The sequence below is a fragment of the Clavelina lepadiformis genome, chromosome 3, assembly GCF_947623445.1.
Source record: "Clavelina lepadiformis chromosome 3, kaClaLepa1.1, whole genome shotgun sequence".
NCBI lineage: Eukaryota > Metazoa > Chordata > Ascidiacea > Aplousobranchia > Clavelinidae > Clavelina > Clavelina lepadiformis.
This window is the reverse complement of record NC_135242.1, coordinates 24,215,383-24,242,345: the sequence shown is the minus strand read 5'-3', so window position 1 is coordinate 24,242,345 and position 26,963 is coordinate 24,215,383. Positions and strand designations below refer to the sequence as shown.

At 41.1% G+C, this 26,963-nt stretch overlaps 1 protein-coding gene across 8 annotated transcripts; it reads right to left on the bottom strand.

Moving 5' to 3' along the window:
* Window positions 1-1,323: 1,323 nt before the first annotated feature.
* LOC143450437 (uncharacterized) lies at window positions 1,324-26,276 on the bottom strand. 8 transcript variants are annotated; one of them, XM_076950988.1, is made up of 57 exons: window positions 25,393-26,276; window positions 24,201-24,992; window positions 23,979-24,121; window positions 23,742-23,860; window positions 22,263-22,358; window positions 21,887-21,951; window positions 21,657-21,814; window positions 21,307-21,416; window positions 20,773-20,924; window positions 19,962-20,179; window positions 19,738-19,870; window positions 19,076-19,141; window positions 18,550-18,685; window positions 18,233-18,413; window positions 17,856-17,985; window positions 17,612-17,776; window positions 17,352-17,434; window positions 17,115-17,262; window positions 15,143-15,304; window positions 14,738-14,919; window positions 14,337-14,514; window positions 14,007-14,138; window positions 13,597-13,750; window positions 13,277-13,419; window positions 13,011-13,157; window positions 12,613-12,721; window positions 12,346-12,527; window positions 11,750-11,890; window positions 11,357-11,519; window positions 10,866-11,017; window positions 10,521-10,666; window positions 10,267-10,406; window positions 9,903-9,994; window positions 9,587-9,777; window positions 9,338-9,475; window positions 9,162-9,243; window positions 8,862-8,976; window positions 8,514-8,668; window positions 8,159-8,293; window positions 7,734-7,873; window positions 7,365-7,486; window positions 7,078-7,234; window positions 6,743-6,922; window positions 6,592-6,669; window positions 6,104-6,212; window positions 5,515-5,676; window positions 5,202-5,384; window positions 4,938-5,066; window positions 4,656-4,834; window positions 4,215-4,403; window positions 3,888-4,068; window positions 3,561-3,675; window positions 2,869-3,017; window positions 2,522-2,689; window positions 2,385-2,453; window positions 1,965-2,087; window positions 1,324-1,860 (listed from the first exon to the last, which is right to left on the bottom strand). In XM_076950988.1, the coding sequence occupies exons 3-57, from the start codon at window positions 24,027-24,029 to the stop codon at window positions 1,706-1,708; spliced, it is 7,638 nt and encodes a 2,545-aa protein (XP_076807103.1). In that variant the 5' UTR covers window positions 24,030-24,121; window positions 24,201-24,992; window positions 25,393-26,276; the 3' UTR covers window positions 1,324-1,705. The 8 variants fall into 8 exon arrangements, with proteins under 8 accessions (XP_076807103.1, XP_076807102.1, XP_076807104.1 ...); XM_076950987.1 differs by lacking the exon at window positions 17,115-17,262 and adding an exon at window positions 15,578-15,731; XM_076950989.1 differs by lacking the exons at window positions 17,115-17,262; window positions 24,201-24,992; window positions 25,393-26,276 and adding exons at window positions 15,578-15,731; window positions 22,723-23,238 and having other exon boundaries at window positions 23,685-23,860; window positions 23,979-23,997.
* Window positions 26,277-26,963: the final 687 nt, after the last annotated feature.

The following is a 26,963-nucleotide window of genomic DNA, read 5'->3' as shown; positions in this document are numbered from 1 at the left end:
GTTTCATCAAACCATGTAAGTTATAAGTTGTGTCCGTATTGAGGAGTCTACTAAGACTACTAAGTGTAACAGGTATTGTCTTTTTATTTCACATTGGTACTGGAACACATTTTGTTGTTATTTTTGCTTAACCAGATATTGTACTGTATCGGTTAACTTTGATATGCAACCTTGCGACACCCGCTTACAGAAGCAACTGCGTATTTCGTTGGTAAATAAGCACCCTCTAAAAGTATATTGTTTAGAAGACACAGAAGGCGTCCCTAGTACCTTTTTGTAAGAAACCAAAATTACCAAAGCACACCGCACAATATAACTGAAAATAAGATACATCAAAGAACGTCGTGAACAACGACAAAAAGGTGTCGGGACCAAGAAAGACCTTTTACACAAACTATCAAAGAAACAATTCCACAACTCAAAATCGATTTACATTTACGATTCATAACATACCAAGGGCTTAGAGAGCCCGCATATACACATAATCCCCGACCCTCATTCTTGCAACCTGAACAACTTATAAACTTAGGCCTAGGTCTACATGGTATGTTTACCAAATCCGGAAAGCTGTTTTTTTTTTATAGAAAACAACTATAGCACTTAAATTATTGTCGACGAACCGTAAGAGAAAATCAGTTACATTAGTCCCAGAAGTTACATTATTAAACAAAATCAAACATCTGGTAATTTACAATATATGGTACATATAGTAGATTCACGGTGCTGGAAGATAGCAGCACATTTAACTCATGATCTAAGCCACAATATGCACATTACGATGAAGGAAATTGTGGATGAAAGTGTAACCAGTCCCCATTAATTGTATGACGTACAACGGTTCACACAAAAATAATACAGGGGCCGGCTTCTGTGTCACTACCAGTGGTGGGATTCAAATATTTTAACATCCGGTTCTCTCCCTAGCAGCCTGCCATTTTGACCCGTGACAGATATACACATAGGCCGATGTAAAATCTTGTCAATTACCGGTGAACCGGCTGAATTCCATAACTGGTTTCTACGGTTACACCAATTCATGAAACTTCGACAATACACGTATTCCAGGCAAACATTTCTATGTATGTTTTAAACTCATTGATCTTCTCGCTGCAATTTAGACCTTTCGTGTCCTTTTTTCCCTGCAGGTTGGATTCTCCACCTATCAATGTTTGGGAAAAGTTGATGCCACGAACGTTTGTTACTCATCACTACAATGCAACCTTTCAAAGTCCTTGTTTAGCTTATCCAGGTCTACCGCCAATTACGACTGAAAACGCAAATAATGAAAGTCTGGTGAGCGCCCTCAAGTGTAGAAACGAAAAATAAAGAGGAAAAATTTTTATTGTTCGAAAAATGCAAAATCTTAAAAATTACCATAAAATTGTTCCAACTCGCTTCCCGACGGTTTCCGCACGATTTCAAAGTGATGAGAGTGTAGGCATGATATATACAACAAATCAGAGATGATAAGAGAACAAGTTGTAGACAAAAAAAACATCGTGTGCTTCAAATACAAGATAAAACAACCGCTCACATACATGTACTAATTAAACCAAGGACAAAATCGAAAACTTAAACGACTAATAAAAAATAGAAATCATATTGCACAATGTGGTATGTATATGATTACAGTTCGCAACAAGCGTACTGCACCCAGGGGAATTCCCAAGGGTGAAGAGTCCTGCAAATGAAGCCGACGAGCCCCCTAAGCGTTGCTATCGTCGACTGTGGCCCCAGTTTCTTTCTCGTAATGGACGGGGGAGGGGTCACTCTTCGCGGCCGATGACGTGGAAGGGGCAGTCCCGGCAAGGTCGTACAACTTGTTGACGAAACCGGAAGGAATGCTGACGACGTCCTCTTCTGCTCCGAGATTAAAATATACGTATGCATTACGTCACCGTTCCTTAATCTCGCGTTTAGTTATGGATCCAGAATCATCGAAAAGAAGTAAAATTTTTACTCACTTAGCTTCGTGAGTCCGGGGTCGGTCGATCGTGAACAGTAGAGGGCGATACCGAGCACGACAAATATGGCGACCAAGGCACCAATCACTGAACCAGCGATGATGGCTGCGTTGTTTGAGTTGACTGAAAGCAAATGCATCCAAATATACCGGTATTTAGTGGAGGTTGATAGGTTAATTCAACTCACAGACAACTCAAACCAGGACAAGCCCAAGATAAATCAACCAAAGGGCTAATCAACTCACAAACGACGGTTATGTCGTCTTGGGTTGGATCGTTTTGGGCTGAAGCGTCAGTGGGTTGAATCGTTTATTGTAATTGGGTTACCAGAAAATGTGCAGATACACCAGGTGCGAAAATATTATATTTGCACACTACTACATGTTCAAACAACTGGTAAATCAGAGTAACATTGAATACCTGGATTTGATTCAGGTTTGGCGGTGGTAGTGTAATGGATGACGTTACCGTTCTCATCCGTTCCAACGACTGCAAGCAACAGAGCAACTCAGCACCTTGCATCGCAAAACACTACAAGGCAGACCTAGCGTACCCACCTTTAGGCACCCGGCACATGTAACCTTTCAAGTCAGAGCAGTTGATGTCGTTCCACTTGCCGCTGTCTCCGTACATCTCGACACAATCTTCGTCGCCGGCGTTGTTCGGTTCCCCCGAGTTCCAATTCGTGAAAGCGACCGGTCTGTTGTCCGTCCAGGAGAAACCTCCTAATTATGACATAACAATAGTGTGGGTTTAAAGGACTTAGTGTGACGTAATAAATCGTTCGGCAAAAACATTAAATCATGCTTAAAAAACGATGCAATGCTTTTTATTACTACCTAAGCACTTAAGCAACAGACTACAACCAGTCGAGTAAAGCTTTCAAAACCAGCCATGTGTTCACCTTGTTCGTTGTCCCTGAGTCCTATCCAGATGGCCTCTGTGTAATTAAACCAATCCAGCATCCATTCAATCTCCGCCCGAGATGTGAAGCTGGCCAGGTTGCCTGCGCTGCCAGTGCAAACCACTTCGGCGTCGTTCCAAGCCACGCCACTGCATTTGAAAATTACGTTATAAGCGTTCAAATTTACGCAGCAATAGCTTTAACGTTAGCAATAGGTCATAGGTCAGTCCTTTTGTGCCACCATAAACCCTCAGCCTAAACCTATGGCGCTTAATGTGGCGAAAGTGATGCAGCAAACTGACCCTTCAGTAGAGGCGAATAAAGCAAATTACAAAATATTACTTGCGTGACAACAATGCACTTTGATGTGAAATTTAAACCGAAATTACTTTTATTGCGCAATAAACGGCAATAAATGGCATTAAACAGCGACATAATCTAAAATATTTAACAAAAAGCCAGGAACTGCACGTGACGCGCAGAATAAACAGCAAAGCCAAAACGCTGAAAAACTTTTCTATCAGGCAGAAGTTTAGATTTTAGCTGCAACAATTTTCAGTCACAGTGGTTCGTATTGAAAGCGGCTGCAGCAAAAATATAACCATCTGTCCATTGAATAAATTCTGGCCCGGTGTAGCTTTGTGGTTTATTCTGCGCATGTAGCAAGCCATTGTTTAAGTGGGAGCACTTACGGATACTCAGGGTTGCCTTCCTTGATTGAAAAGAAGTAGCAAAATCCACCGTATTCGTGCCAGCTGGGGTCCTCGCAGTAACCGTCGACGTACCCGGGGGTGGGGGGAATAACCTCTGAAAATCGAGTGAAGAGAATGAATTTATAGGAATCTCACATAATATCGAGAAAAAACTAAGTTTATACGACTCTGAAAACCAGAACACCTTAATGTAAGAGCGCCGGATAGCGGATACAATTTACTCTCTCTTATTAATGTTTTCATTTAACGACAAACTACCAATTAGCAAAGTGAAACTAGCAAAGAGAAATAGCACCATCCTCTCACCGCTAGTGGATTTGCAGAGAGTCATGTGCGGTGTGTTGCAATTCTCAGTCAACCATTCTGAGCCGTATTGCGAGTCCTGGTTGATGACGCAGCCCATACTGACGTCAGAACCGGGTTGCATTTCTCCCCAGTTTGTGTACCACACTGGCCAGTTGTCCACCCACGACCACTCAAAAGTGTCCTGGACGAAAACATGACAGTTAAAAAATGGCACTGCAGGCTGTAGTTCCATTCCGCAGTACTTTCATTGACGTCACAAAGTCACTGTGAGTAGAGTCACATTCATTTGATTATGACATCATAGAGCAAGAAGCAATCCCACTTTACCGAGTTAAGCACCAATCCAAGCCAAACACTGGTGTCCATGACGTAACTGGTAACAAACGCTTGTTCCCACTCGGTCTGCAAGTTGGCGACGTCAGCGCCCATACCCTGGCACACTTGTCTGGCTTCCTCGAACGGCCGCATGGTGGCGTCAAGGTAGAAGCAAGAGTATCCGCCGTTCTCCGCGTCAAACTGAATAAAATCGAGGGTGATGAGATGATGGAAGATACGGCATACAGGGAGAAGTGAATCTATCCTTTTACAGTTGTTGTTTTCGAAGGTTGGGCCTATCAATGGCGATTTCAGCTTCCCTTGAACCGTTCGTAATTACTTATTCGCACCAAGTGGCAAATATGCATTTCATAGTGATAAATTGAGTGAGCGTTCAAATGAATCAATTGATTGTGAAGATATAGTAGCGAATTATGACGTCACAACTGTCACCTGCATCCAGCCGTCCTTGCACTTTTCGTTTTTGTTCAATTGCATTCCATCGCTCAAGCCTGGGTCTTTGTCCTTCCCGCAAAAGAACGGTCTGAGCCCTTCGCAATTGACGTCATTCCATCTCCCGTTCAGGTACATCTCGGCACAGTTTTCTTCCCCGTTGTTGTGATTCGGCTCACCTGCGCATGCGCAACAAGTTGTTAGTTTCGATCAGGTGGCGAAAATATGCTTCGGACAAGAACCAGAAATGTGATTCTTCGCTGAGTTTTAAAACTCTCCCACCGTCATTCCAGTTCGTGTAGAGAACTTCGTCTCCGTTCGCCCACGTGTACCGTCCCCCGCTCCACTGGATGTCGCTCATGCCAATCCAAAGATTGTTGATTGCTCGGGCGGTTTGGGCGGTGAGAAAAGCTGAAAAGGATGGAATTGTCAGATCGTTGGTATCACGAGACTAATTATGACGTGTGACAGCAAAAACGACAGCAGAGAACATATGAAGCCTTTAAGAAGATAATAACTTTTCGCGCGTATTTCATAATCTCCTACCGTTCTCGTATTTGGTGTTGATGGTCACCAGGTAACCTCCCAGACTGTCGCATTTGTCGTGCGCCTGTACCCACGTCGCGAAACAAGTGACGTCATCTGTGGCAGCCGGGTCGCAAATGTCCTTGTCCCCGTGCAGTTGATAACATCCGTTGTTGTAAACCAACCAGTCGGCGGGACAAGCACCTTTGGAGTTCAAGGTCATGATCAAAGTTCATTAGTTCAAGTTCGTACGATGCGTTCGAACACCAGCGCACATCAGTAAGCTCGCTACGACGACAGACTGATACGAGGGGGATCGATATACTTTACCCACCTGGGGCCGGTTGAGTCGGCTGGGGCGGGTTTGGGGGACTCCCCGGGTATTTCTTGCAAATGAAGCCGTGCAATTTGAGCCCGCAGTTGCCGTCGTTCCATTTGCCGTCGTCCTTGCTGACGGTGACGCATTGTTCTGTCCCCCATGCGTTGTTGGGTTCGCCTGGTGAAGAGAAAAAACTTAACTTAATTATCTATGAGCTGTAGCGCTGTATGCTCCTACGTCATACCACGCACATTCTTGTTGCGGTTTCAATGAAGTGTTTTTGTAATGTCTTGACTTATTACGCGCAATGGAAAATCGGTGGCTTGAAGGTTCGATTAAATTACTCTCGACAAAGTTCGAGCTTTCCGAAATAGGCCTCATTGGCACAAGTTTGCTTTCTGACAGATCTAAGTTGCTACGACCAAAACTGAATTTGCAAGCAACTGAGGTGTCGGCTAAACCGTTGCTTATTCTCGTCAAACAATTTACAAGTAGAAACAACTTAATTACAAAGCTGTTTCAAATTAGGTTTAATCAGTTGGGTAAAGTATATAATATATAAGGCAAACAAACTGACAGAAAATCTCTGCAAAAAGTTTCAAACCTGAATTCCAGTTTACGTAATCCAGGACGGTGTCATCAGTCCAAGAATACTGGCCGTTGACGCCGCCACGTTCTTTCAGGCCACACCAAAAGCCGAGTTGTCCCATGGGCTGACGATGAAAAGATTTTTTGTTAAAATGAAAACCTGCGACCAACTACGAAGCTAAGAATCACGAAACCGTCAATAAGCGATATTCGCCTACTAGGGCGGGCTGAACCTATTTCACCGAAAAAAAAAATCGTGCGTTTGAAACTGTTTTTTATGGTTTCTTGTTAACCCGATTTAAATGTTTCAGCATAGTTAACTACAACCCAAATCCCCTTTCTATTCCGAAGCTAGCTCCAATAAAACCGTAAATATCGATGCTAGAATCAACTTTTTGCATATTCCGATCTTTAACAACAAGTTGAGTGACTTGCACGCGATGAAATAGTCAATTTGTAAAGAGTACGTAAGAGTGCGCAAGAGTGCGCAAGAGTACGACCGACCTTTATCTGATTTGTGATGAACGATTGCTCCACGTTGGAATGAATTGACAGAAGTTCACCGCCTGCGTTCAGGCAAAACTGCAAAAGATACCGCGTTCAATAAACTTCGCTCAACCACATCATCACCAGGTAGATGTACAAGCCGACCTACCCTCTGCCCTGTATAGAAATCTGACTCGCCATTGTTGCTGAAAAAGTAGCACAGTCCGTCATATTTCACCCACGTTCCTTCCGTCGTGTCTCCACAGCTGGTGTCGACCACACCTGTTGGGGCTTCGGTTACGGGTGGGGGACTTACCCCTTTCGCCATCATACAAATCCAGTCTAGAGGCTGGATTAGTGAGAAACAAATTTTTAAACGTTGAAATGTTCTTACATCTGTAACTCTCTGTTACTTGATAAATACCTAGTTTAGTACAAAGTAAATACCAAGTTAAATACCAATTTTACAATAGAGTCAAGTTCCAAAAGCAAGTTTTCTCTCACCTCCCGACAGTTTAAGTTGTCCCAAGTTCCAATTTCAGAGCTGGGGTCGTATTTCATCGCGACACAATTATTCTCTTGGCTAGAAGACGGACTGCCCGGGTTCCAGTTGATGTACTCCACCGCCGAATTATCCGACCAAAGCCAATCGGTTTCGGCTCTGTGACGCAATACCAGTACTAATTACATCACAAACAGGTAATTCATAACGTCATCACCTCAATCTCTTTCAACAAAAGCTAAGCGCTGGTAAAGCGGCGAATTAGAGGAGGCAGGAAATCTCTGCTTACTTGTTATTAAGACCGATCCAAGCATACTGGGCTATGACGCCGAAGTTCTTGAGTTGGTCGAGGAGGAAAGTTTCTTCTGTCTTGCTGTGGATAGAGACCAAGTCTCCACCGGAAGCCAAACACTGGCGAAGACAGAATTTATAAAAATGTCAAAATATGCCACAAAAATCAACAAAGCAAACATAAAGTTAAAATGATATTAGTTGTTAAAAAGTTTATGCGTTTTTATTAACCACTTAACTTAACGCTTAACGTTAAAGTCATTCTAATTTATTTTACTCGATTACTTTTTCGTAATTTCACGAATTTAATCAACCACTAAAGTTTTCAAGTTCAGTTCGATTTCCTGCTGATATCTCGTTTCGATACCTGATGATAAGCGTTATCCCACGATTGCTTCTGATCGAAATTTCCCGAAGCTTCAGGGGCGAAGACCTTGTAACAATAGGGACTGCTCGAGTCGGGTGTCGACCAATCGTAGTAGCATCCTCCGACAGGTGGCGGTGTTGCTTTATTAAGAAAAAATATTCAGCTGTTTCAGATTTCTATGTTAAAATAGTGTCAAATACCGATTGGAACTTGTTATAGGAATGCTATATACAGCATGCCGTATGTTAAGGGAACAACACAACTGTATTTAGCATTTTACAAGCTTTCAAACAAGCTTCTTACCATGATCTGGCAACGGTTTGATTTTGCGGCACAGAAAAGCGATTATTTAATCATAAAAACACGACAAGTGTGCTCTGTGAAGACAATAACATAACGACAACACAATTGTTAGTTGTACTTACTCGGTGGTGGCGGTGTCCATCCGTCTCGGGGTAGCTCGCAAATGGTATAAGCTTGTTTCTCACAGCGGGTGCTGTACCACATACCGCTGCCCACATTACCGCCGTAAAACACGGTGCATTCTCCATTGTTAATATCTGCGAAAACAACCAAAATTAACAACGTGTATAAGTGAAGGAGAGCGCAGGTATTAGAACTGAAACAGCAATAACGCAGATTTAGACAATAATTTTGTACATAACACGCTTAGTCCTCTCTACTAAAAGCATGAGGTTTATGGCGGTAAATCATAAAGTTAAGCACAACAATCGGCGATTGTTACGTCACTAAGTCACAAAATCACCAAAGACATCTCACTTGGGTTGCTCCTGCCCCAGTTGTCATAGGTTACGGGGTCACCGCTTTCCCAATGCCAGGTGATCCCGGTTTCATCGGAGACTTCAGCGTGGAGTCCGATCCACCATCTTTGATCCTCGGCTCCGATCACGGTGTGGAGGAAGCTCTGCACATACCTGATGACGAAAATGTCGTTAAAATAAATGAGCACAAACATACCCTGTACCGGTCGTAGCAGCCAGCTCTTGATTAAGCAAGCTCGACATGCGTTTCATTACGGTGTTCACTTTGCTGTTTGGACGTCACCATTCATGACGTCGACTTCAAGAAGGTGTGAAAGATTATTTCCAGCAACGCAAGAAGACTTACTTGTCTCGGACATGAACGGTAACTCCGCCCAGATTTTCGCAAAAATTCTCCGCGTCGGTCTCTGTCACCATCTGCCGCCTGAACCAGTAGCAGTAGCCCTCGTAGGGAAGCCAGTCTGCACAAAAATCAAAAATTCAAACCATCAAAAAATATCTGGCACCTTAAGAACACAAGTTCTAACTTTATACGATCAATTATTGCCACTCAATACTGTCTGAAATATTTGGTCCCAATACAAACAGTATTTAGTTGTCTTTCATTATAGTCCTTACACTGTAATTGTCGATTATAACCACTCACCTTTGTCGCAGCCAGGTGGCGGTGTGGGGTCGGCAGCCTCGTCACCTGTGTAGTAGGATTTGAACTTCTTGCAAACGAAACCCTGAACAACACAAACCAGTGATCACTTAACCACGTGCTTAATTGTGACACTTGTTCATGGTTGAACCGGGTTGAACTTGAAAAATGAAACTCACTGTGACGTCAGAGCACAGGGCGTCGTTCCATGTTCCACCGACGCGGTACGACTCGGTGTCCCGGTACATCTCGACACAATTTTCCGACTTTCCTTCGTAATTGTTTGGCTCCTGTCTCGCCCAGTTGGTATAGGTCACCTGAGATGAAGCATTTCGATCGTTTGTTGGATTATGAAACATTGTTATGTAACAATGATCGTATTAATACGTAATCAAAACGTATACAAATGTCTTTTGATAGTCTGGCACCTGTTCTCCATCGGCCCATTCATACTCGTAGGTTGATCGAAGATCGTTCAAACCAATCCAGATGTCTGTGAAGTTGGATTGCGCCAACTGCTGGAAGACGAAATCTTGATCAACTGAATCGGGTATGGTCACCAGATGGCCCCCTTGTTCAACACAAAAAGCTTCTGCTTCTGCCCACGTGAGACTAAAATCTGATAATATTTAAAAAAATTTTGACGTCAAAAAAAAGTTTTATATCATATTATATTTTGCAACAGTTTTATTACTAAAATGTTAACTATGGATTATGGAGTATTTTCTAGCAAGTAAAAGCGACCTGATATCCAGTAGCACGAGCTCCCATATGGCACCCACCCAGCCTGGCAATTCTTGACGTTATCAGCGAAAGCAAATGCAACGGGGTAGTAGCTTCATGAAACAAACACAAATTTAAATAAACTTAAAAGGATCAAATGTTAAAATTTTATGCATTGCTCGGTAGTTACAGCAGTTATTAGATTAAGTTATTAGTTAAGCAAACAATTAGTAATTAATAATTGCTAAATTAGCTACAAAATAAATCTGTTTTTCCAAAATCGTTGCTAACTATTTATAAGAGTAGCTTGAGAACAAAAATAAAACGAATAACGTTGACTCCACAACAAATGAAATTTTAAGTCGATACAAAGTTATTGACTGACTCGTAATCTTGGGACACAACATTGTTGCGATCCGTCCCCTTGTAAGTGCTTTGCTTGGGCTTTTTCACAACAGTGACAGGACCCCCGAATCTGTCGATGATGACCCCGGCATGCACCGCTGCGTTGCAAATTTGCGAATTCTGTTCAAACAAAGTTTAAGGTCACTGGCAAGGCATTCTTAAAACAGGCTGAAACCGCTGGAATTCCATCTCTACCGACACACAAGTACGGATGTTTATGCTCTAAGTTCGTACCCCGGCGTATATCCCTGTGCCATAAACAATTGGGCTGGGCGGAGTGACTTGTGGACAGAAACCTGGACATTCAGCCATCACAGCGGTCCCGTCCGCGTCGTCCTCAAGTAGGATCAAGTCGCCGATTTCAGAGCACTCTAACGCACCTGGTGGAAAGAAAACCTTGTCCTGATTCTTATTTTGATGAATATTTTCACAAATTCGAATGGGACTTGCGCTATGTTTTCATTTTTGCTGGCAACAGTGGGCGAAAAATACTCACAAAATAACAAGAAAATAAAAATTTGGTAAACGTATTCAATACTTTGCACTATCTATCATAGCCTAAGAGCTAATTTCACCCACGCGTAGGGTTGCATCCAGTGACGTCAAACCTCATCCCAATCATATCGCCCTGCCATTCAATTGGTAGGATACGGACTCCGGGAGTGAACACGTGTTCGGTCATTATCACTTCGACCGGGGTGGAAGTGTCAGCGTTGGCTGAGAAGGTTTGATATGGAGAGAACGTGTAAATATGAACAGGTTTTTCTAACAAGTTTGACCCTTGAAGACCAACTGCTCCCTGCTATGGCGGCCGAAGCAAAAATGTTCAGAGACCGTTGGAGAAATTTCAGACTTTTTCAGAAATTTGAATATGACTAAAAGAGGGTTTGTTGCCAAAACATGTTTCTATATGTTGCGTAAGCTGGAAGTGTTGTCCATAACTACTGCAGCAGCATCGAAATAATATTTTCAAAAAACGTATTTCTTTTATTGACCAGGCTTACTTGGTTTGAGATGTTACAAAATAAAAAGAAAAACTAACAAAATCCTAAGTGATCGATCGACTTACAATATTCCCATCGTAGTCAGTATAATCGGACCACTTCATGAACGTGTTGTCGTCGGCGAATTGCACGGTGAATGACGTGACGTATCTCTCGGCGTCGTTGGCTCCTTGCACGATGAATCCTGTTATTCTCACATTGGTTGGGAAGGTTACCTGGACCCACGCACCTTAACCATCGAAAATTCAGAGAAATCAGTGAAACGAAAGAAAACCGATGAAAAACCAGTCTGTTTTGCAAAATGTTTTACAACTTTCAGCATTTTTTCCAAATTTGATCAGTAATTTTTGCACCGACCATAAACTAGTCTTTGTTCAACTGTTACTTGAATAGCATCAGATAACTCGAACATAAAACAAAGCGTTATGAGATTAGAAAAAATTGACGTCACAATCTCACCAACGCCCTCATTGGTCGCCCAAGACCTGTCGCCATTGAGTCGTCCGCTGTTGCCCCGGTGGTTGCCGTCGATTGAACTTGACTCTGTGATTTGAGAATCGCTCACGGTGCCATTCTCCACACCCAGCTGAGAGTAACAGCCTGTCCATATAAGGTAAAGATCATTTCAAAACTAAAATAAGTTATTCCGGCTTGAACAAACGAAACTACGAGCAACTACACAACCATAAAACCTGGTAAACTACTAGTAACTGGGAAACCACGACAGTTGTAAACTATAAAAGTATTACACTAAAAAATTATACGTCTATGAATAAAAGAGCCAAAACATTTTGCCATCCAGACGTTTTGGTCAACACCATACAAGCATTATCACCGTGCTAGCAAATATACGGCGAGGGTTAAACAATGCTGCAATATGAGAGAACAATTAATTGTAAATGGTAACGGTTGTTTAGTATCGACAGAAACACCTGAATAATCAAATGTTTTATACTGAATTCGTTCTATGCATGAGTCGCAACACTTTGCTCCAATCTGAAAAGAATCAGCCACCTTTTAGAAGAGCCATCGCGATTAACGCGTCTTCAACCTACCTTTGCTCTCGCAAGAGAAGATGACGTTGAGGTACTTGTAGGTGTTGGGGCAGGGGTCGTCGAAGATTTCGTTCAAGGCGGAGAGAGAACACGACGACTTGTAGTTGCAGGCGTCTGACACTATATCGAGAGAATCGACGGAATGGCAACCGCCGGGCGGTACCACGTTCCCCTCGCCGCATCTGAATCAAGTTTTTCAGTAATTTGACAATTTTATTACAACAACATCAGAAAATTTGTTTTTGTGTGAATATATTTAAAACTGACGTCCGAGCGTTGCTCCTTCCATAGCTAGCGTGGTGGACGACGATCATCGTATTGCCGGTGCATATCAAATCCCCAGTCTCTCCCTCGCAAATATCCACCTTGATATTGCCTACGGAGAGAGATACGTTACTCTGTCATAGAATTTATATTTGCGGCGCCCAGAAGGTAAGGCCAGTATGTGAATTCATATTAAAGTTCATAACTTTTGTATAACCGGTTGAAACCAGTTCATAACTTTCTTCGACCGTAATTATGCCAGTTAGATAGTAAGTATAATTAATAATTGAAAGTCGAACATACGAGTATGGTATGTATGGTTCATAATTGTTTCATATGAATTCAAATTCAGGTTCATATGATTGTTGATTTTACGATCATAACTTATGAAAAATAGCTACCGTCGTCATCAGTGGTGGGAGGGGCGATGGTTGCAAACTTCTTGCACGCGATTCCTCGCTCCCAGTCGCAGTAGAGATCATTCCAAACTCCATCAGCCGTGTACAGCTCAACACAGTTCTCGCCGCTGTCGTAGCCGTTTGGTTCACCTTGAAAAATCACGCTCGTGCCAACAAGTTGTTCACTGGAAAGTGGTCTGTATTTTTTTAGCTCGAAACCGGGTTTTGGTGACCCCAAATTTACCATTACGGCCCCCGGAGGGACTTACCAGTGGCCCACGAGATATAGTTGAAAGGTTGGCCGTTGGACCACTTCCAGCCAGCGTTTGAATCGAGGTTATTTCCCCCAGTCCAGAGCGACGCGGAAAGAACCAGCGTGGACACTTGGCCGCTGACGTAGGCAGCTTCTGACCTGGTCACACAAGGAATAGGTGAGTCAGGAAATAAAATGCGAGCTGACTAAAAGTGGTCATAATATGGTCATAAAAAGTATTAGATTTGAAGAGAAAGTTTAAATACAGCGACCCACGCCCAGAAGACATCACGTCATTAAACAAAAAGCAAATAAAATCACGACTGAAAACTTTACTTTGAGTTGATGCTCAGAAGGTCTCCACCAATGCCCTGACAGTATTCCCTGGCTTGCTGCCAATTGCGGTAGGTGTAATCGTTGAAATGGTAGCAGTAGAACTCACCGCTCGGGTCAAACGACCAGTCCTTCCCGCAGCGTGGATCGTAGCGATCTGACATAACAGACCTTCATTAAGCAAATGAATACAAACAAGGGATCAAACGTGTGATATTGGGCCAAAATATCAATCGATCAATTCAACCCAATGCGATTAAACCCAGTACAATTTAACCCAAAGACTATTTAATCCACAGACGTTGGTTGGGTCATCCTGAGTTTAAGCGTCCGTGGGTAAAATCGACTTGGAACCGATGAAAATGCAGTAAACACTATGAATAGAAGTTGATGTGTTCATAAGGAGTCTGCACCTTTCTGGTAGAAACACCATTTCACGCCACTGACAGTGTTGTCCCAGCAACAGCCCTTCGCAACACAATTTGTTCCACCGATGCCTGGATACCCGCAGTCCACCCTCTCGTTGATAGGTACAGCCGTGCATTCTAGAAATAGAACGCAGCTTGAAAAGCGCGAAAAATCAACGCGAACAGCAACCGACGCCAGAACCACGAGCCTACGTGTTCCATTCAACCGCAAAATGTCCGAGTTCAACCTTTTGCATATTAACGAACCAAAACTGATCGCTAGACTACTAGTTGCTCTTGCGTAAAGGCAAATTAATTTCACTTGAGGGGAATTACCGGGGTCGGGTGACGGAGTGGAAAGGGAAGCCCCCTCACTGGTGCATCCCAGTATTTCCATTCTCAAAGTTGGGTACTCTTGGTACATTCTGGGATACAGACGTATGTATGACGTCACAATCTGCGTCGGGAGGCGGTTGGTAACTGGGGTATAAGAATCGACGTTTCCGGTAAAAGTCTGAATAAAATTTTGAAAAAATGTCACCAAGCGTCAGTCGGTTAAAAGTTGTTTTCTAAAAATTAAGTTCATTGTCTCTAAACCGCGGGTGTCAAACAAACATAGAAAACAAAGCGAGCGACCAGAAAAGAGTCAGCTAGTAGTAGTCTTATAAATATTAAGTTCAGATCTCTAAATCATGATCAGACGACCAAAAAGCAGTATCCGGTGCAACTCCACTCACAAGAACGTCGCTTCCGCTCTTGACGAACTGGAAGTTGTTTCCGTCATCGGAGTACGCGATCTGGTAGCTCTTCACATACTGGTTGTAATCCTCTGGTCTTCCTTGGGTTGTGATGGCGGTTACCGTCCTCTCCGGGATCAGATGAACTTGGATCCAAGTAGATCCAGGAAGAGGGTTTTGGCCTGAACGAAAATTAGAAAAATAACTCGATGCCACGTGTACCGGGTTAAAGGTTATTTGTGCGAGTCCCGGTTCAACTTTGTCGTAAGCTCGAGAAAAGTTTGATGTTGGATTGCGCTCAATACAAAATTAAACGCTGGTAATCATTTGTCAATTAATATCAACAATTAGCCGTTTCAACAAATACCACCTCCGATAAGTTTTCAAGGAGAGAATGTTACGAACCGTCAGCCGTCTTGCTGGGCGCCCAAGCCCCAATCAATCCCCCGTCCTTCTTATTATTCAACCTCCCAAGGTACGGGGCGTGATTCGAGTCCCACATCGACGAAGCTGTAACCTCCCCGTCCAAGATCGTGCGATCTTCCATCCCCAGCGCCTGATCACAATCTGGGAAGAGATGATTAAGCTGCCGCGATGTGCAGAAAAATATCAGCATTTTCAAGTTTAGACGCAAATAATTTTAATGCGATCTGTGCCGCAGTTTTTAAATGCACCTCACACAATGTGAGATAAGTATCATGTATCATGCTAGAATTGTTGGACAACAATTAAGAGTTCCATGATTGTACTGGGTTAAAAGTGCAGGGAATTTCTTTTAAAGAAAACGTTGAAAGAAGTCCTCTTATAATGAGATGAAAATCACAAAGAACTTCCACTTACCATGGGGCACAGCCTTGCACACATATCGCCATTTCTTATCGCACTGGTTGTCATCCCACTTATAGTTAACATCTTGCCACATGGTGACGCAATCCGCATCTCCGCTATTTCCACCAATTCCGTTAGGTTCGCCAGACTGCCAGTCCGCGAACGACTAATACGTCAAACCAAGAAGTGAAAATTTACCGGGTGTTTTGTTGCTGTAAGTGGGATGACAATTTACGCGCAAGATCGACCTCATGGTTAAACGCCACGGCAAGACCGACATCATGGTTAAACGCCACGGCGGTGTGAAAGGCGGTTCCTTAATTTGTTGCGTTTGTCATTCAACGCTGAACTTTAAAACTAACAAGGAGCTTAACAATAAGATGGCAGGGTTAAAACATAATTTGGCAAACAATGGAGCAGGGGTGTAAATACCGCATTACTTGGAATAATTTAAAGCTTAGCTGGAATGGCCGACCTACTTGGTCGTTAGATAATTGTAACTGAGGTTGAAAACCCAAAATGTTACCAGGGAATTTTTGTGAACCATAAACACTTATTAGTTACATCATACCACCGAATAATTCAGTGACGACTTTTGTAATGGTGACACACCGCTTTTTTGTAATGGCTTCTCAGTTATTTTGAAAAAAGGTCAAATTTGTGACATGAAAAAAGACAATCATAATAATTAGAGAGCCGATGAACAAATTGAGATAAAGTTGAGTAAAAATAGTTCATCAGAAACAGAAAAAAATTTATATTGTCTAATCATAACATGCACGTAATCAATGTACAGTGCGTACGAACCGTGCGTGATTGTTTTGCAAATGTATCGGTTTTTCCCGCTGCAATTTATGTCATCCCACTTATAGTTGACTTCGGGCCAGAAGCTTCCGCAGTCCCCGCTGTTGTTCGGTTCGTCATCTTGCCAATCAGCGAATGACTGGAATGATTTTATTCAAGTGTTATCAAGTATTGAATCCCCAGTTGTTATGAATAATATATTCATATGTAAGTATACGGCATAGAAATACACATCAAGGTCGGTGCTTAAGCCAGGCCACATGTCTAAGGCAGACAACATGTTGGGCACTTGCAGTTCGTGCCACATAAAAACTTGCAGTGTGGCCCATGCAGTGGCTTGAACCCATATGTTTCGAAAACGCCAACCGAAAATAAAAACGCGGCTAGCATTAGCACATGTCCAGTTTGTTAACAGCGCTCCGGCTTATTTCTGCAGTTTGAAACCCGTTATTTCCAGTAAAAACGCCCAAAGATAAGTGAGAAAACAACTTGCTTTCATAACGTTGCGTTTAGAATCGCCCGAAAGCGTAGAAGCTGTTTGCGTTTTGCAGCAGCCATCAATACCTTACCACCAGCAACAAGTTGTAGCGATTAAATTTGCTAGTCTTATGAAAATTCATGCCATGCTATTGTAATGGCCGTGATTATTTCATGTCATGCACTTTTTTCGGTTAATGGTTAGTTCATATCATGCGCGTGTCATAATCGTGGTTAGTTCATGCATTTATGACGTGCGAGTACCAACCGTGGGTGACCATCTTGCATATGTACGACAGCTGCCTACTGCACTGCGTGTCATCCCACTTATAGTTAACTTCTTGCCACATGGTGACGCAATCTGAATCGCTCCCAGCCGCATTATTCGGTTCGCCTTCTTGCCAATCCGAAAACGACTGAAGCGGTTTTCAATTATGACATAACAAGTTATTGTTACTCTGAAAGGACATTTTGGTAAAAGAGTATTTTTTAAAAACTAACATACCCAGGCCAATCCATCAGACCATTTGAACGTTCCTTCGAGTTCCAAATCATTGGCTCCAATCCAAGTGGTCCCGTACGCGTGACCTGCAAAAGACGACGTTTAAATCGCCATAGCATTATAACGGTAAGTTGGTAGAAAAAACACAGACAGCAACTTGTGAAAACATTCCTGTCAGGCAGAAAAGTAGTAAATTTATGTTCGCTGGCAAGCTTAGTGATAAAAAAACAACACTTATTCGAAATCTTAATTAAAATACGCACTGGTCACAAAAGCATTTTCCTCGCCGGTCAAGATGCTGACAAGGTCGGCGCCAGCGTTCGTGCACTGCTGTCTGGCGTCCTGCCAGGTTAGCTCCTTGTCATACTCAAAGTAGTAGCAGTGATCATTGAAATACCTCCAGCCTGGGTCGCAACCTTGTCCGAGGTCTGCAGCAAGAGATTGTTTTTAGCAAGTGAAGAACGACCAAGAACACAATCGAGCGGTAAAGGCGAGTTAATGATTTACTGGCGACTGGCGTGACAGGCTTTACGTCCTGGCCGGCTGGAATCTCGCAGAAGAAAGCTTGTTTCTTGAAGCAGTCGTCGGTCTCCCACTTGCTTGATCCGGTGTAGACTTGTCCACAATCCCACGCAGCCTGATATGGAATTTGAAGGTATTTAGAACCAGTTTCGCATCAAGGCGGTGGCCAGGGTAAAATTTTTACGGGGGCAAATATGTCAAGTACACCCCTAGTTAAAAATTCTAGAAGATTGGAGGAAGCAAATGTTTCATTTGCCTCGATGCTACTACAGTGTAACACATGAAGCAAACCAAACGTCTTAACATGACGTATAAAACGAGTTTTTCATGAAAATGCTGGTACAAATGAAAACAGAATAAACCTTCTGGTCTCTGGGTTGGTTGGTGGCCCAATTTGTGAATGTGTTTGGTGACACAACCGATCCATCGGTCCATGTAAAGGTGCCATCACTATCCGAATCGGAGAGGCCAAGCCAGAGGTAAGTGGAGCCACCATCCCGGATATCTGGCAATCTTGTGTTGATATAGTTCTGCTTATCCGAACTAATTCAATTCAAACAAGAACAAAAGTGGTTTTCATCAGTAACTGAAGCCAGAAAATAAGCAAAAAGTTGTGAGCAAAGTCTAACAGTTACAGTCAAGAAAGGGAAACCAAAGCTCTGCAAAAAACCAAACTTACTCTTCAATTTTCAGCAACTTTGCTCCCATCGCCTCGCAGATATCTTTCGCCTCCAGCCATGTGGTCCAGGCATTCTCAGCAGTGGCTTGAAAGTAGCAGACACTGTTGTACATGTACCAGCCCACTGGGCAAGAACCTAAGATACAAAAATAAATTGGTTGTGTATAATTGCGACTTCCAAACACATATTTTATTTAATTACAGATGCGTCGTTGCATTCAAAGACTCAACAACGGCGTGTCATAATATAGGGTTTGTTGTAACATAATATAAAAGATGGTAATAAGAAAGTTGGTACGCGAATATTGATAAGTGAAATAAGGTGTTCAAAGTATCAGATATTAACATGTTAATTTATAGTCTACCAGAAAAAGCAGAAGAAATCTACCACAGAGCTCAATTGAGAACAATATAGAGACAGTGCATGTACAATGCAGACTAAAAGACTCATATAATACTATATAGAGATACTATGTACTAGATTCAAACACAAATGCTATAAAAAGAAAGTCACCATAATACTGACCTGTCAACGCAGTCTCGCACATGTAGGAGTGGCCATTTCCACATCTTTCAACGCTCCATAATCCATCTAAATAATTACTACATTATTATGTCCAGAAAGGTATCTTTATGTAAACACAATTGCTGCATTGGTTTTTCGTGTATTAGGGACTAGGTGTATTAAAATATTATGAACTTTAACCTACCAGCCATTACACAACTTGAAATCATGAACTTATCAATGGTGTCACTAGTTTTTCAAGTTATTGCATAACGGCCCAGGTGTCTGTTACATAACAAACTTTTACATCCAACTTATTTGTTGGTATTGTGTTGGCATAATGACAAGTTTGTTGGATAAATACCATAATTTATTTAAGCAGTGATTGTCTACAAAAACAAACAACCACTAAAAGTAATTATTAACAGTGTCACTGGGCAAATTGGACCAAGTTTACTCTCAATTTGAAATTGCTTATCTAATGGTTAAACAAATGACTATAAATACCTGCAAGTATTTATCCAGAGGTTTACTGAATAATGTGATTATGTTGCACAGATAATAATAGTTATAAATTTATTACACTTTAACTCGATTGTTTAGCCGAGTGGCTTTTTCGCAGAGTGAAGCCTGAATATTTCACTTTTGCTGCGTGCTTGTAAAAATCTAACTCCACAACTTACTTGTCGATATTCCGGGGTCAACCCCGACACAATTACTTGCAGAAGCGTCCAAAGTGGGTTCGCCAGGAGCCCAATGAGTATACCCTAGTGAGTCAACACCGTTGCTCCAGTAAAGATCGTTTGATGTATGGTCCTTGAAAAGTTACAAAAATACACGTGAGCACTGAACAATATAATGCACTCAACTCTTGTATTAACCAACAACATAACAAAAAGGAACTTACAACACTAGATAACCCCAACCACATATGTTGGTTCCACTCATTGACTTTATTGGACACAAAAAGCTGTTCATTTTCGCTGGTAATCGCCACCAAATTTGCAGCCATTGATTTACAATCAGCATCAGCAGCAACCCACGGAACTCTGTTGTCGATGACCTTATAACAGCGGCCATTGTATTCTGCCCATCCGTCACTTTCTTGACAATTCGGATCTGGGTCTGTGGTTGGATATGAAAATAAAACACTGATAAATATGAACTGAACGTGAAAGACAAAAAAAGTTTATCTTAATTCATTTCTTACATATATATATACTTATAGTTTTCTCGAAACATGTTTTCAGATAAAATTTAGAATATATCAAAGCAGGAAGATGGGAAAGTTTGCGAACTGTGAGGGGACTGAAAACAATGTGTACAAAGTTATCATAGCGTACTTAAGATCCTTTTCAAAACTGTTGCAACTCACATTCTACTTCAAAAACCGCTAAACAACGCTAGCTTTGCACTAATTTGTGGAAGAAAATCAGAGTCTTTATTCTATAACTGAGAAGAGAATTTTTGCACTAGTTAAGCTTTGTATTTCCATTGAGCCAACAGTAAATGAAGGATGTTAGAATGTGGAGCACTTCACGCCTCCCTGCAACAACTTTGGACAGATAGAGATACTACCTGTTATACATAGTATTGTGTGACATTCATTTTATTCCGGGCTTTTGGAGGTATAATGGCATTGCTTTTAATTTCGAGAAACACTGGCAACGTATACTTTAGTAAAAATTATACACAGTATATACAGATAACAATCTTACCCAAATCTGCAGATCGCTCACAGATAAAATTTCTTCTGATCGAACATGCAAGATCATTCCATAAGCCACCCTGGTCCCAAACCATCTCTACACAATCTTCTTGCCCACCAATAGCGTCCCCATAGTTGTCTGGCTGCCCGGCGGCCCACGCCCTAGGTAAGCATTTATAGCATCTCACTAGTCTATATATTGCTATTGCTGTTTGGACACAGCTACATAAATAGCTCCCTGAATACAGGACACTTTGCAGTTGCTGGATATTATTGCAAAGAGATGGACTAGGCCTACTTTAACGTAGGTAAATCACGCCGCCCGTTGCTAAAGGTAAGTCGTCGAGGAAGGCAAAAAAAGTTAGACTCAATTGCTATTTAAAATAATTAGCCTAGATACCGGAATAACTTTATGTTGAAAAGAAGGAAAAATAGTTCCATTGAAATGTACAATTTTTTGGTGGAATTGATGAAGGGACTTTCCCCAAGAAGAAATATTGGAAGAAAACTTTTATTTGAAGTTTAAAAAGCCTAAAATACTTACGTGTAGGTAAGTGACGAACCGTCCACCCATTGCCACGCATTTTCTTCGTTTAAATCGTGTAGACCAATGTAATAATATTTGTTCAGTTCAAATTGAGTATAAAGAAATGTCTGCGCATAAAAAATACACAACCAAACTGTAACTACCCAACATTATTTTTACAGTTTTAAGCAAAATGAAGAATATTCAAACTAGGAACACGCCAGGAATATATAATGTAGAAAAAAAATGTTTCCATTGAATCTTTGTGTAACGCAAAATATTTTGTAAATAGCTAACTCTTGCTTTATCCTGGGCTAACCAATTTCAAAGGTTCTAAAGTGCACAAAAACTGTAAACAAGCAACTTACGTTTTCTATTTCGTCATTTACAACAGCAAGGTTTGAACGCATGGACCTGCATTTCGAATCGGCTTCGTGCCACGATAAAGTAGCTGCATTGGACGAAGATATATAATAGCATCTATCTCCGTTTTGAATCCAATCTCCGGTGCATTCGGCCGACGCAACTATTTCAGGTACCAGAAAGAATTCAGAAATACGATTTGCTTAAACTGAATTCTATCCAACAGCCGACTTACCTGTAAAAAACGAAAACGTTGCGACGAAGATTTTGACCAATGACGTCATCGTTTTAAGCATTTGCCTGCGAGAAATTCACAGTGAATTTATAAAAAAATAACTCTAGAAAAATTCAAACATTTGTCAATATATATTCCTAAAACTTAGCTTTTTAACTTTGTTCTTAGCTAATAACTTTTAGATATCAGAACGGAGCTAAACTTCCGTTGACTTTATAAAAAAAACGGACATCTTAGTTTAACGGTACGGACTTCTGTCGGTTCTGAATCGCTAAGACAAAGCTTTATTGTGGATGCGTTGCAGTCGGATCATTTTAAAACAATCTGTGTTGATTTTATTGCTTGTTTGTGCCAGGCTGTGGGTTAAATTACTCACAACTCGTGCAGCACCGAAGGGCTCTTCATTAATGATTTGCTCACGTTGATGTCGTTGCGTAACCGCAGCAAATTGTTGGAAAATGCCATTTGTCTGCTGAATAAACAAAAAGCTGCGTTTAAACCAGACCTATTTATTACTTTGAGTAGGTCTAATTTATTTGCAACATAAAACATGTTTGTTTAAAGAAAACTTTGGCTGAGTAACGTAAGTTAATTTTCTTAGAAATGGCATCTCATATATAAAATACCAGTCCTAAATCCTTAATAATTTCCGATATTTTTGAAGTGTTAAGTTTTTTGTGGAACAGAAAAATGATAAACTTTCTGTTCCTTTAATGACTAGGTTTTAAAAAATGCACAAAGCAGTAAATGCATTCTTGTTTATTGACTTCACATCGCATTCGAAGTGTGCGATGCAAACTGTACATGCCAGGCACTACGTGGTGATGTTGACTCACCACATAAGAGCAAATATAATGCTCCAGTGACGAGGAATGTTGCGTGAACGGCAAGGAAAATAATGCAGGAGACGTGACTGATAACATTCGACTGCGAAAATCATTTGTATTCAGCTTCTGTTTTCACTTTTAGTTTCAACCTTAATTACCTGAGCTAAGCAATAAACACACAAATAGCAACCAAAAACGTCTATGGTCCAACCTACTTAGTATGTACACAAGGCAGTAGCCAGGGTAAATGTTTATGGCTCCAGGCTCCAAGTACGTACCTGGTATGTCATCGAATGTAGATGGAACTACAAATGTTTCTTGCCAAAAATATGAACGGAGGCAAGTCCTTTATAATGTAGCTACGGCCTATTTATAGACTTACCTAAAGGTCGTATTTGTCGGTGCAAAATTGCAACAGCAATCTGTCAGTGTAACGACTGCTTACTGACATCTAACGCTGACATACACAGACCTTCCTCTTGGATATCAGTTTCCACATTTACACAACTCTCAACATTTGCGCATCTATGTTGTAACGACATCGTGATTCATCATTGGTGACTTACCAGTATATTCATTTGTTTACAATCGATAGCCCAGCACCTGGCAAGCACTTGGCATGGTTCATAAGCAACTGGTTTTATAATGGTGTCTTGCACTTTTTGTATGCCGCATACACCGCATTAACAAGGACTTATGAATGATGCAGTGTGGTGTGTTACAGGCTAAATGATTCTTTCAAATGCTTGTTTGATATGTTGGTGAATAGGAAATATGTGGACTGATGTTCTATTATTTCACTTTACGCAATTGTTAGGACAAAACTGAGTGAAACGACAAAGATTTATTATATCTTTGTGTTAAAACTGTCATTTTTGGCAATTGACCAAAACCTTGCATGAATAATACTGTAGACTATATCTGACGTCATGCATATGTAAGTTGTACAAGTAAATTTGTTTAACTGTGACCTTGTTTGTTCTTATTAGATCTTTTCCTCATTGTCCTTAACTTTGAAATTTGATGACCTGGGATGCTTTGCTTTTAGCTGACCGGCGTTTGCACTTGTCAGGTGAAAGGTATAAGGACACATGACCAGAAAGCTCAGCGTAGAACTCGAGGCGTGGTTGAATAGATCTGGGTCGACCTAAAACATACAAAATTTATCCATGTAGCTTCTACCAATGCTTTTACCACAATACGTTGCATATCTAAGGCACTAAAGACAATTGGAAGAATTTTTGTACAATATTTTACAAATTTACATTGCTGGCCACTTGATGTTGACAAAGAAAAATTTCGATTTCATTCGACATTCCATGACTTGGCGGTATCGCCACACGTCATACCCGTGGGAAAAAAGCGACAGTTTACGAAATGACTGACGGCAGAGTGTTGAGACGAGAATCTGTCAAACAAAAAACTTTAGTAAAAATTGTGGCGTTAATATGAGCATACCTTAAACTGCAAACTTATCTCAACTCAACTTTTTGATTTCAATTATTTGATGGGTTTGGTGGCCATATATACAAGCATATTTCTGACTTATTGTCCTTAACTTTGACCTTTGATAACCTTGTGGATGTTTTCTTTTAGCTGACCGGCGTTCGCACTTTGTCAGCCGAAAAGTATAAGGACACGTGATCAGAAAGCTCAGTGTAGATAACGCGGTGTGGTTGAATAGACTTGGATTGCTTTGATACATACAAAATAGACCCAAGTAGCTTCTGCTAATGCCGGAAAAGCCCAGTCCTGCTTGAACTTTCTTTAACTCCTCTAAGATCTTCGCAGAGATAATGTTTTCTTGTTAGCTCCACTGTAAACGGTTTTATGGACCAGACAACTGTGAATAAGAAACAAGCTTGCTGGCGGTAGGTGAAGACACACTGGTGCATGAGCGGCAGATCGGTTGGATTCATTATAAGAGCTGGATGTGGATTAAGGACGATGAAGTCTCCTGATCATTTTTGTGGAAGAGATCGTGAATATGTTTCCACGTCTCGTCCCTTGCTAGGAAGCTCTAGGTACTCAGCGTCTGATCTGGTTTCTGCCTGAAACATTCGGGTCATTTTATTCAGTGTCCAGTTGGTCCATCGCTGTGCCTAGAGAAGCATCCATTGTTTCCAGACTGATAAGTCTCATTGCATGGATCCCAATGGACCATGTCTCTGGTTACTCTGGGTATCAGATTTGGGGAACTCCATGATATCCAGCATGCCAGGGTTGTCGAATTGCGATCATCTATGGCCACATGGAAAATAGCAGGCTCACGACCTGTACTAAAGCAAAGCAAAGTAAAGGTATGATATGGACCTATGTTAAAATCACTTGTCGACATTTATGACCAATCAATCGAGGTTTGGTTATTTTTGTGAACTGAGAAGTTGAAGTAAGCTACTGTACATAGTATACAGTGATAAAATACAAACACGAAAATTAAACAAATTGAAGAAATCGTGGAAAACATATCACGTCGCGCATGAGTGATCACCACGTAATGAGCGCGCGCGGTATTTGAAAAGTACATAAAGTATTGTTTATGACGTCATTTCATTTTGTCAATAAATGCACCAGAAATAGTGTGAAGCAAGATTGTTAGAGTCGATTTATCATGAAGCGCTAATGTAAAGTTATAGCAAGCACCGCTATTGCACAATCGTTACTTCATATTATCATCACCTCAAATGCTGTGGGCCTGTTGTCGTCGTTTAAGATTGTGGAACAGTTTGCTTCATTCAAAAGTTTGATTGTTTCCTGTCGGTGAGTTCCAGGCTATGACGAAGTATGTTGATGTTTTGCTCATTGGCCTTGTACTCTGTTAGCGTGTATGCGCGTTCTAATAATAACAAGTCTGTCAAAAATGTGGCTTTTAATTATACAACAACTTTTCAATGCATTTGCTGTTTGAATCAGCCACCATCCATAAGGTAATACACCTGAAGGATGAATATTATTTCCAAACTATCAGGTGTCATAACCATAGATTGAAATTAAAAATTGCTGCATTTTCTTTAAACGAGTATTATTTCTACTGAATTCCTTAATTAAATCCTTTTTTTGGATAAAGCTTTTCTTCCGGCTTATTGAAGAACCTGATCAACAAACTGTGCATCTTCCAAATCCCTGGTTGCAACTTCTTTGGCCGTTTTAATCGTTGGTTTTAATTTTTTTTCTCCTCAGTCTCAAGGAGAAATCTACTCTACGTGTAAAACGACTTTTGGCAGTGTGAGGGCCACAATATACTTTGAAAGGTTTGATTGTTTTTCTATCCAGTTATAAACCTTCTCACAGAACTTTAGCCAAGGATCTACATAATCTTTCTGAAAGTTCACAAAACTTGTAGTCTGAACTGGCTAAATATATTTCATCATTGCCTTTAGAGCTGCAACATACTTTGCAAATTCTCTAATTAGCGGGTTGTTGGAGGTTACATTTTCCTCCTCATAAGTTCACCTGGAGTTTAAACTTAAACCCTTCCCAGTAAGTTAGTTCTGTTGGAAAAATACTGAGTCAGTGATCGTTGGTGACCTCAGATAAACGTAACGACGCCCAGGTACGTCGATCAAGGATCACTGTTTGTTAAACACCAGAACACACCGTGGCAGCACCTTGTTCTACCTTCAGTTATCTCTGTTCTTAAGCATTATTTCATTTCTCAATTCTCACCAGGCACGTCAAAGTTGCAAGTAGCATGCGGCCCCTTTGGAGTAAGTGCGACCATCGATGTCTTTCTATTTTTAAATTCTAAGCGAAAGTTACATTTAAACCATTTTATTAGTAGCTGACCAAAACTTTTTTTAATTGCATGTGTAACGATATATTTTTCTTATTCAATTTGCGTTCACTGTTTGAGTATTTGTTTACGTAATTGGGAGTTTCACAGTATAAGTTCACTTCACTTTTCGTTGTTTTAAAAATGAAGTTAGACCCTATGGATGGTGTTAGGGTGGCGAACCTTTTTAGTTGAATGAGTCACACATGAGACCTTAACCTGGATAAAACAAATGTTGGTCATAGATTTAATGAGAATCTCGTTAATTGACGTTCAAGTAGGTTTTTGTAGTCAAAAAAGCCAATAATGAATCGCGATAATAACAATCAAACTTATTCCGATCGTTTTCAAAACAATTCAACTTTCCATAATGTTCATGAATAACGCCAGCAATGAGTTGGATTGCGTCATATAAGCTTGTGATGATGCAAAACCGGTGCCAGACTATGATTGGATAAGCAATCATACGTCACAAGCA

Coding starts and splice junctions, on each gene's coding strand:
- LOC143450437 (XM_076950987.1), bottom strand. CDS start 24,029: ATGTCGAATGAAATCGAAATTTTTCTTTGTCAACATCAAGTGGCCAGC. Junction 22,359..23,741: donor CTAAAAGCAAAGCATCCCAG/GTCATCAAATTT, acceptor TTGTTTATTCAG/CAGACAAATGGCATTTTCCA. Junction 1,861..1,964: donor CCCCGGACTCACGAAGCTAA/GTGAGTAAAAAT, acceptor ATCTCGGAGCAG/AAGAGGACGTCGTCAGCATT.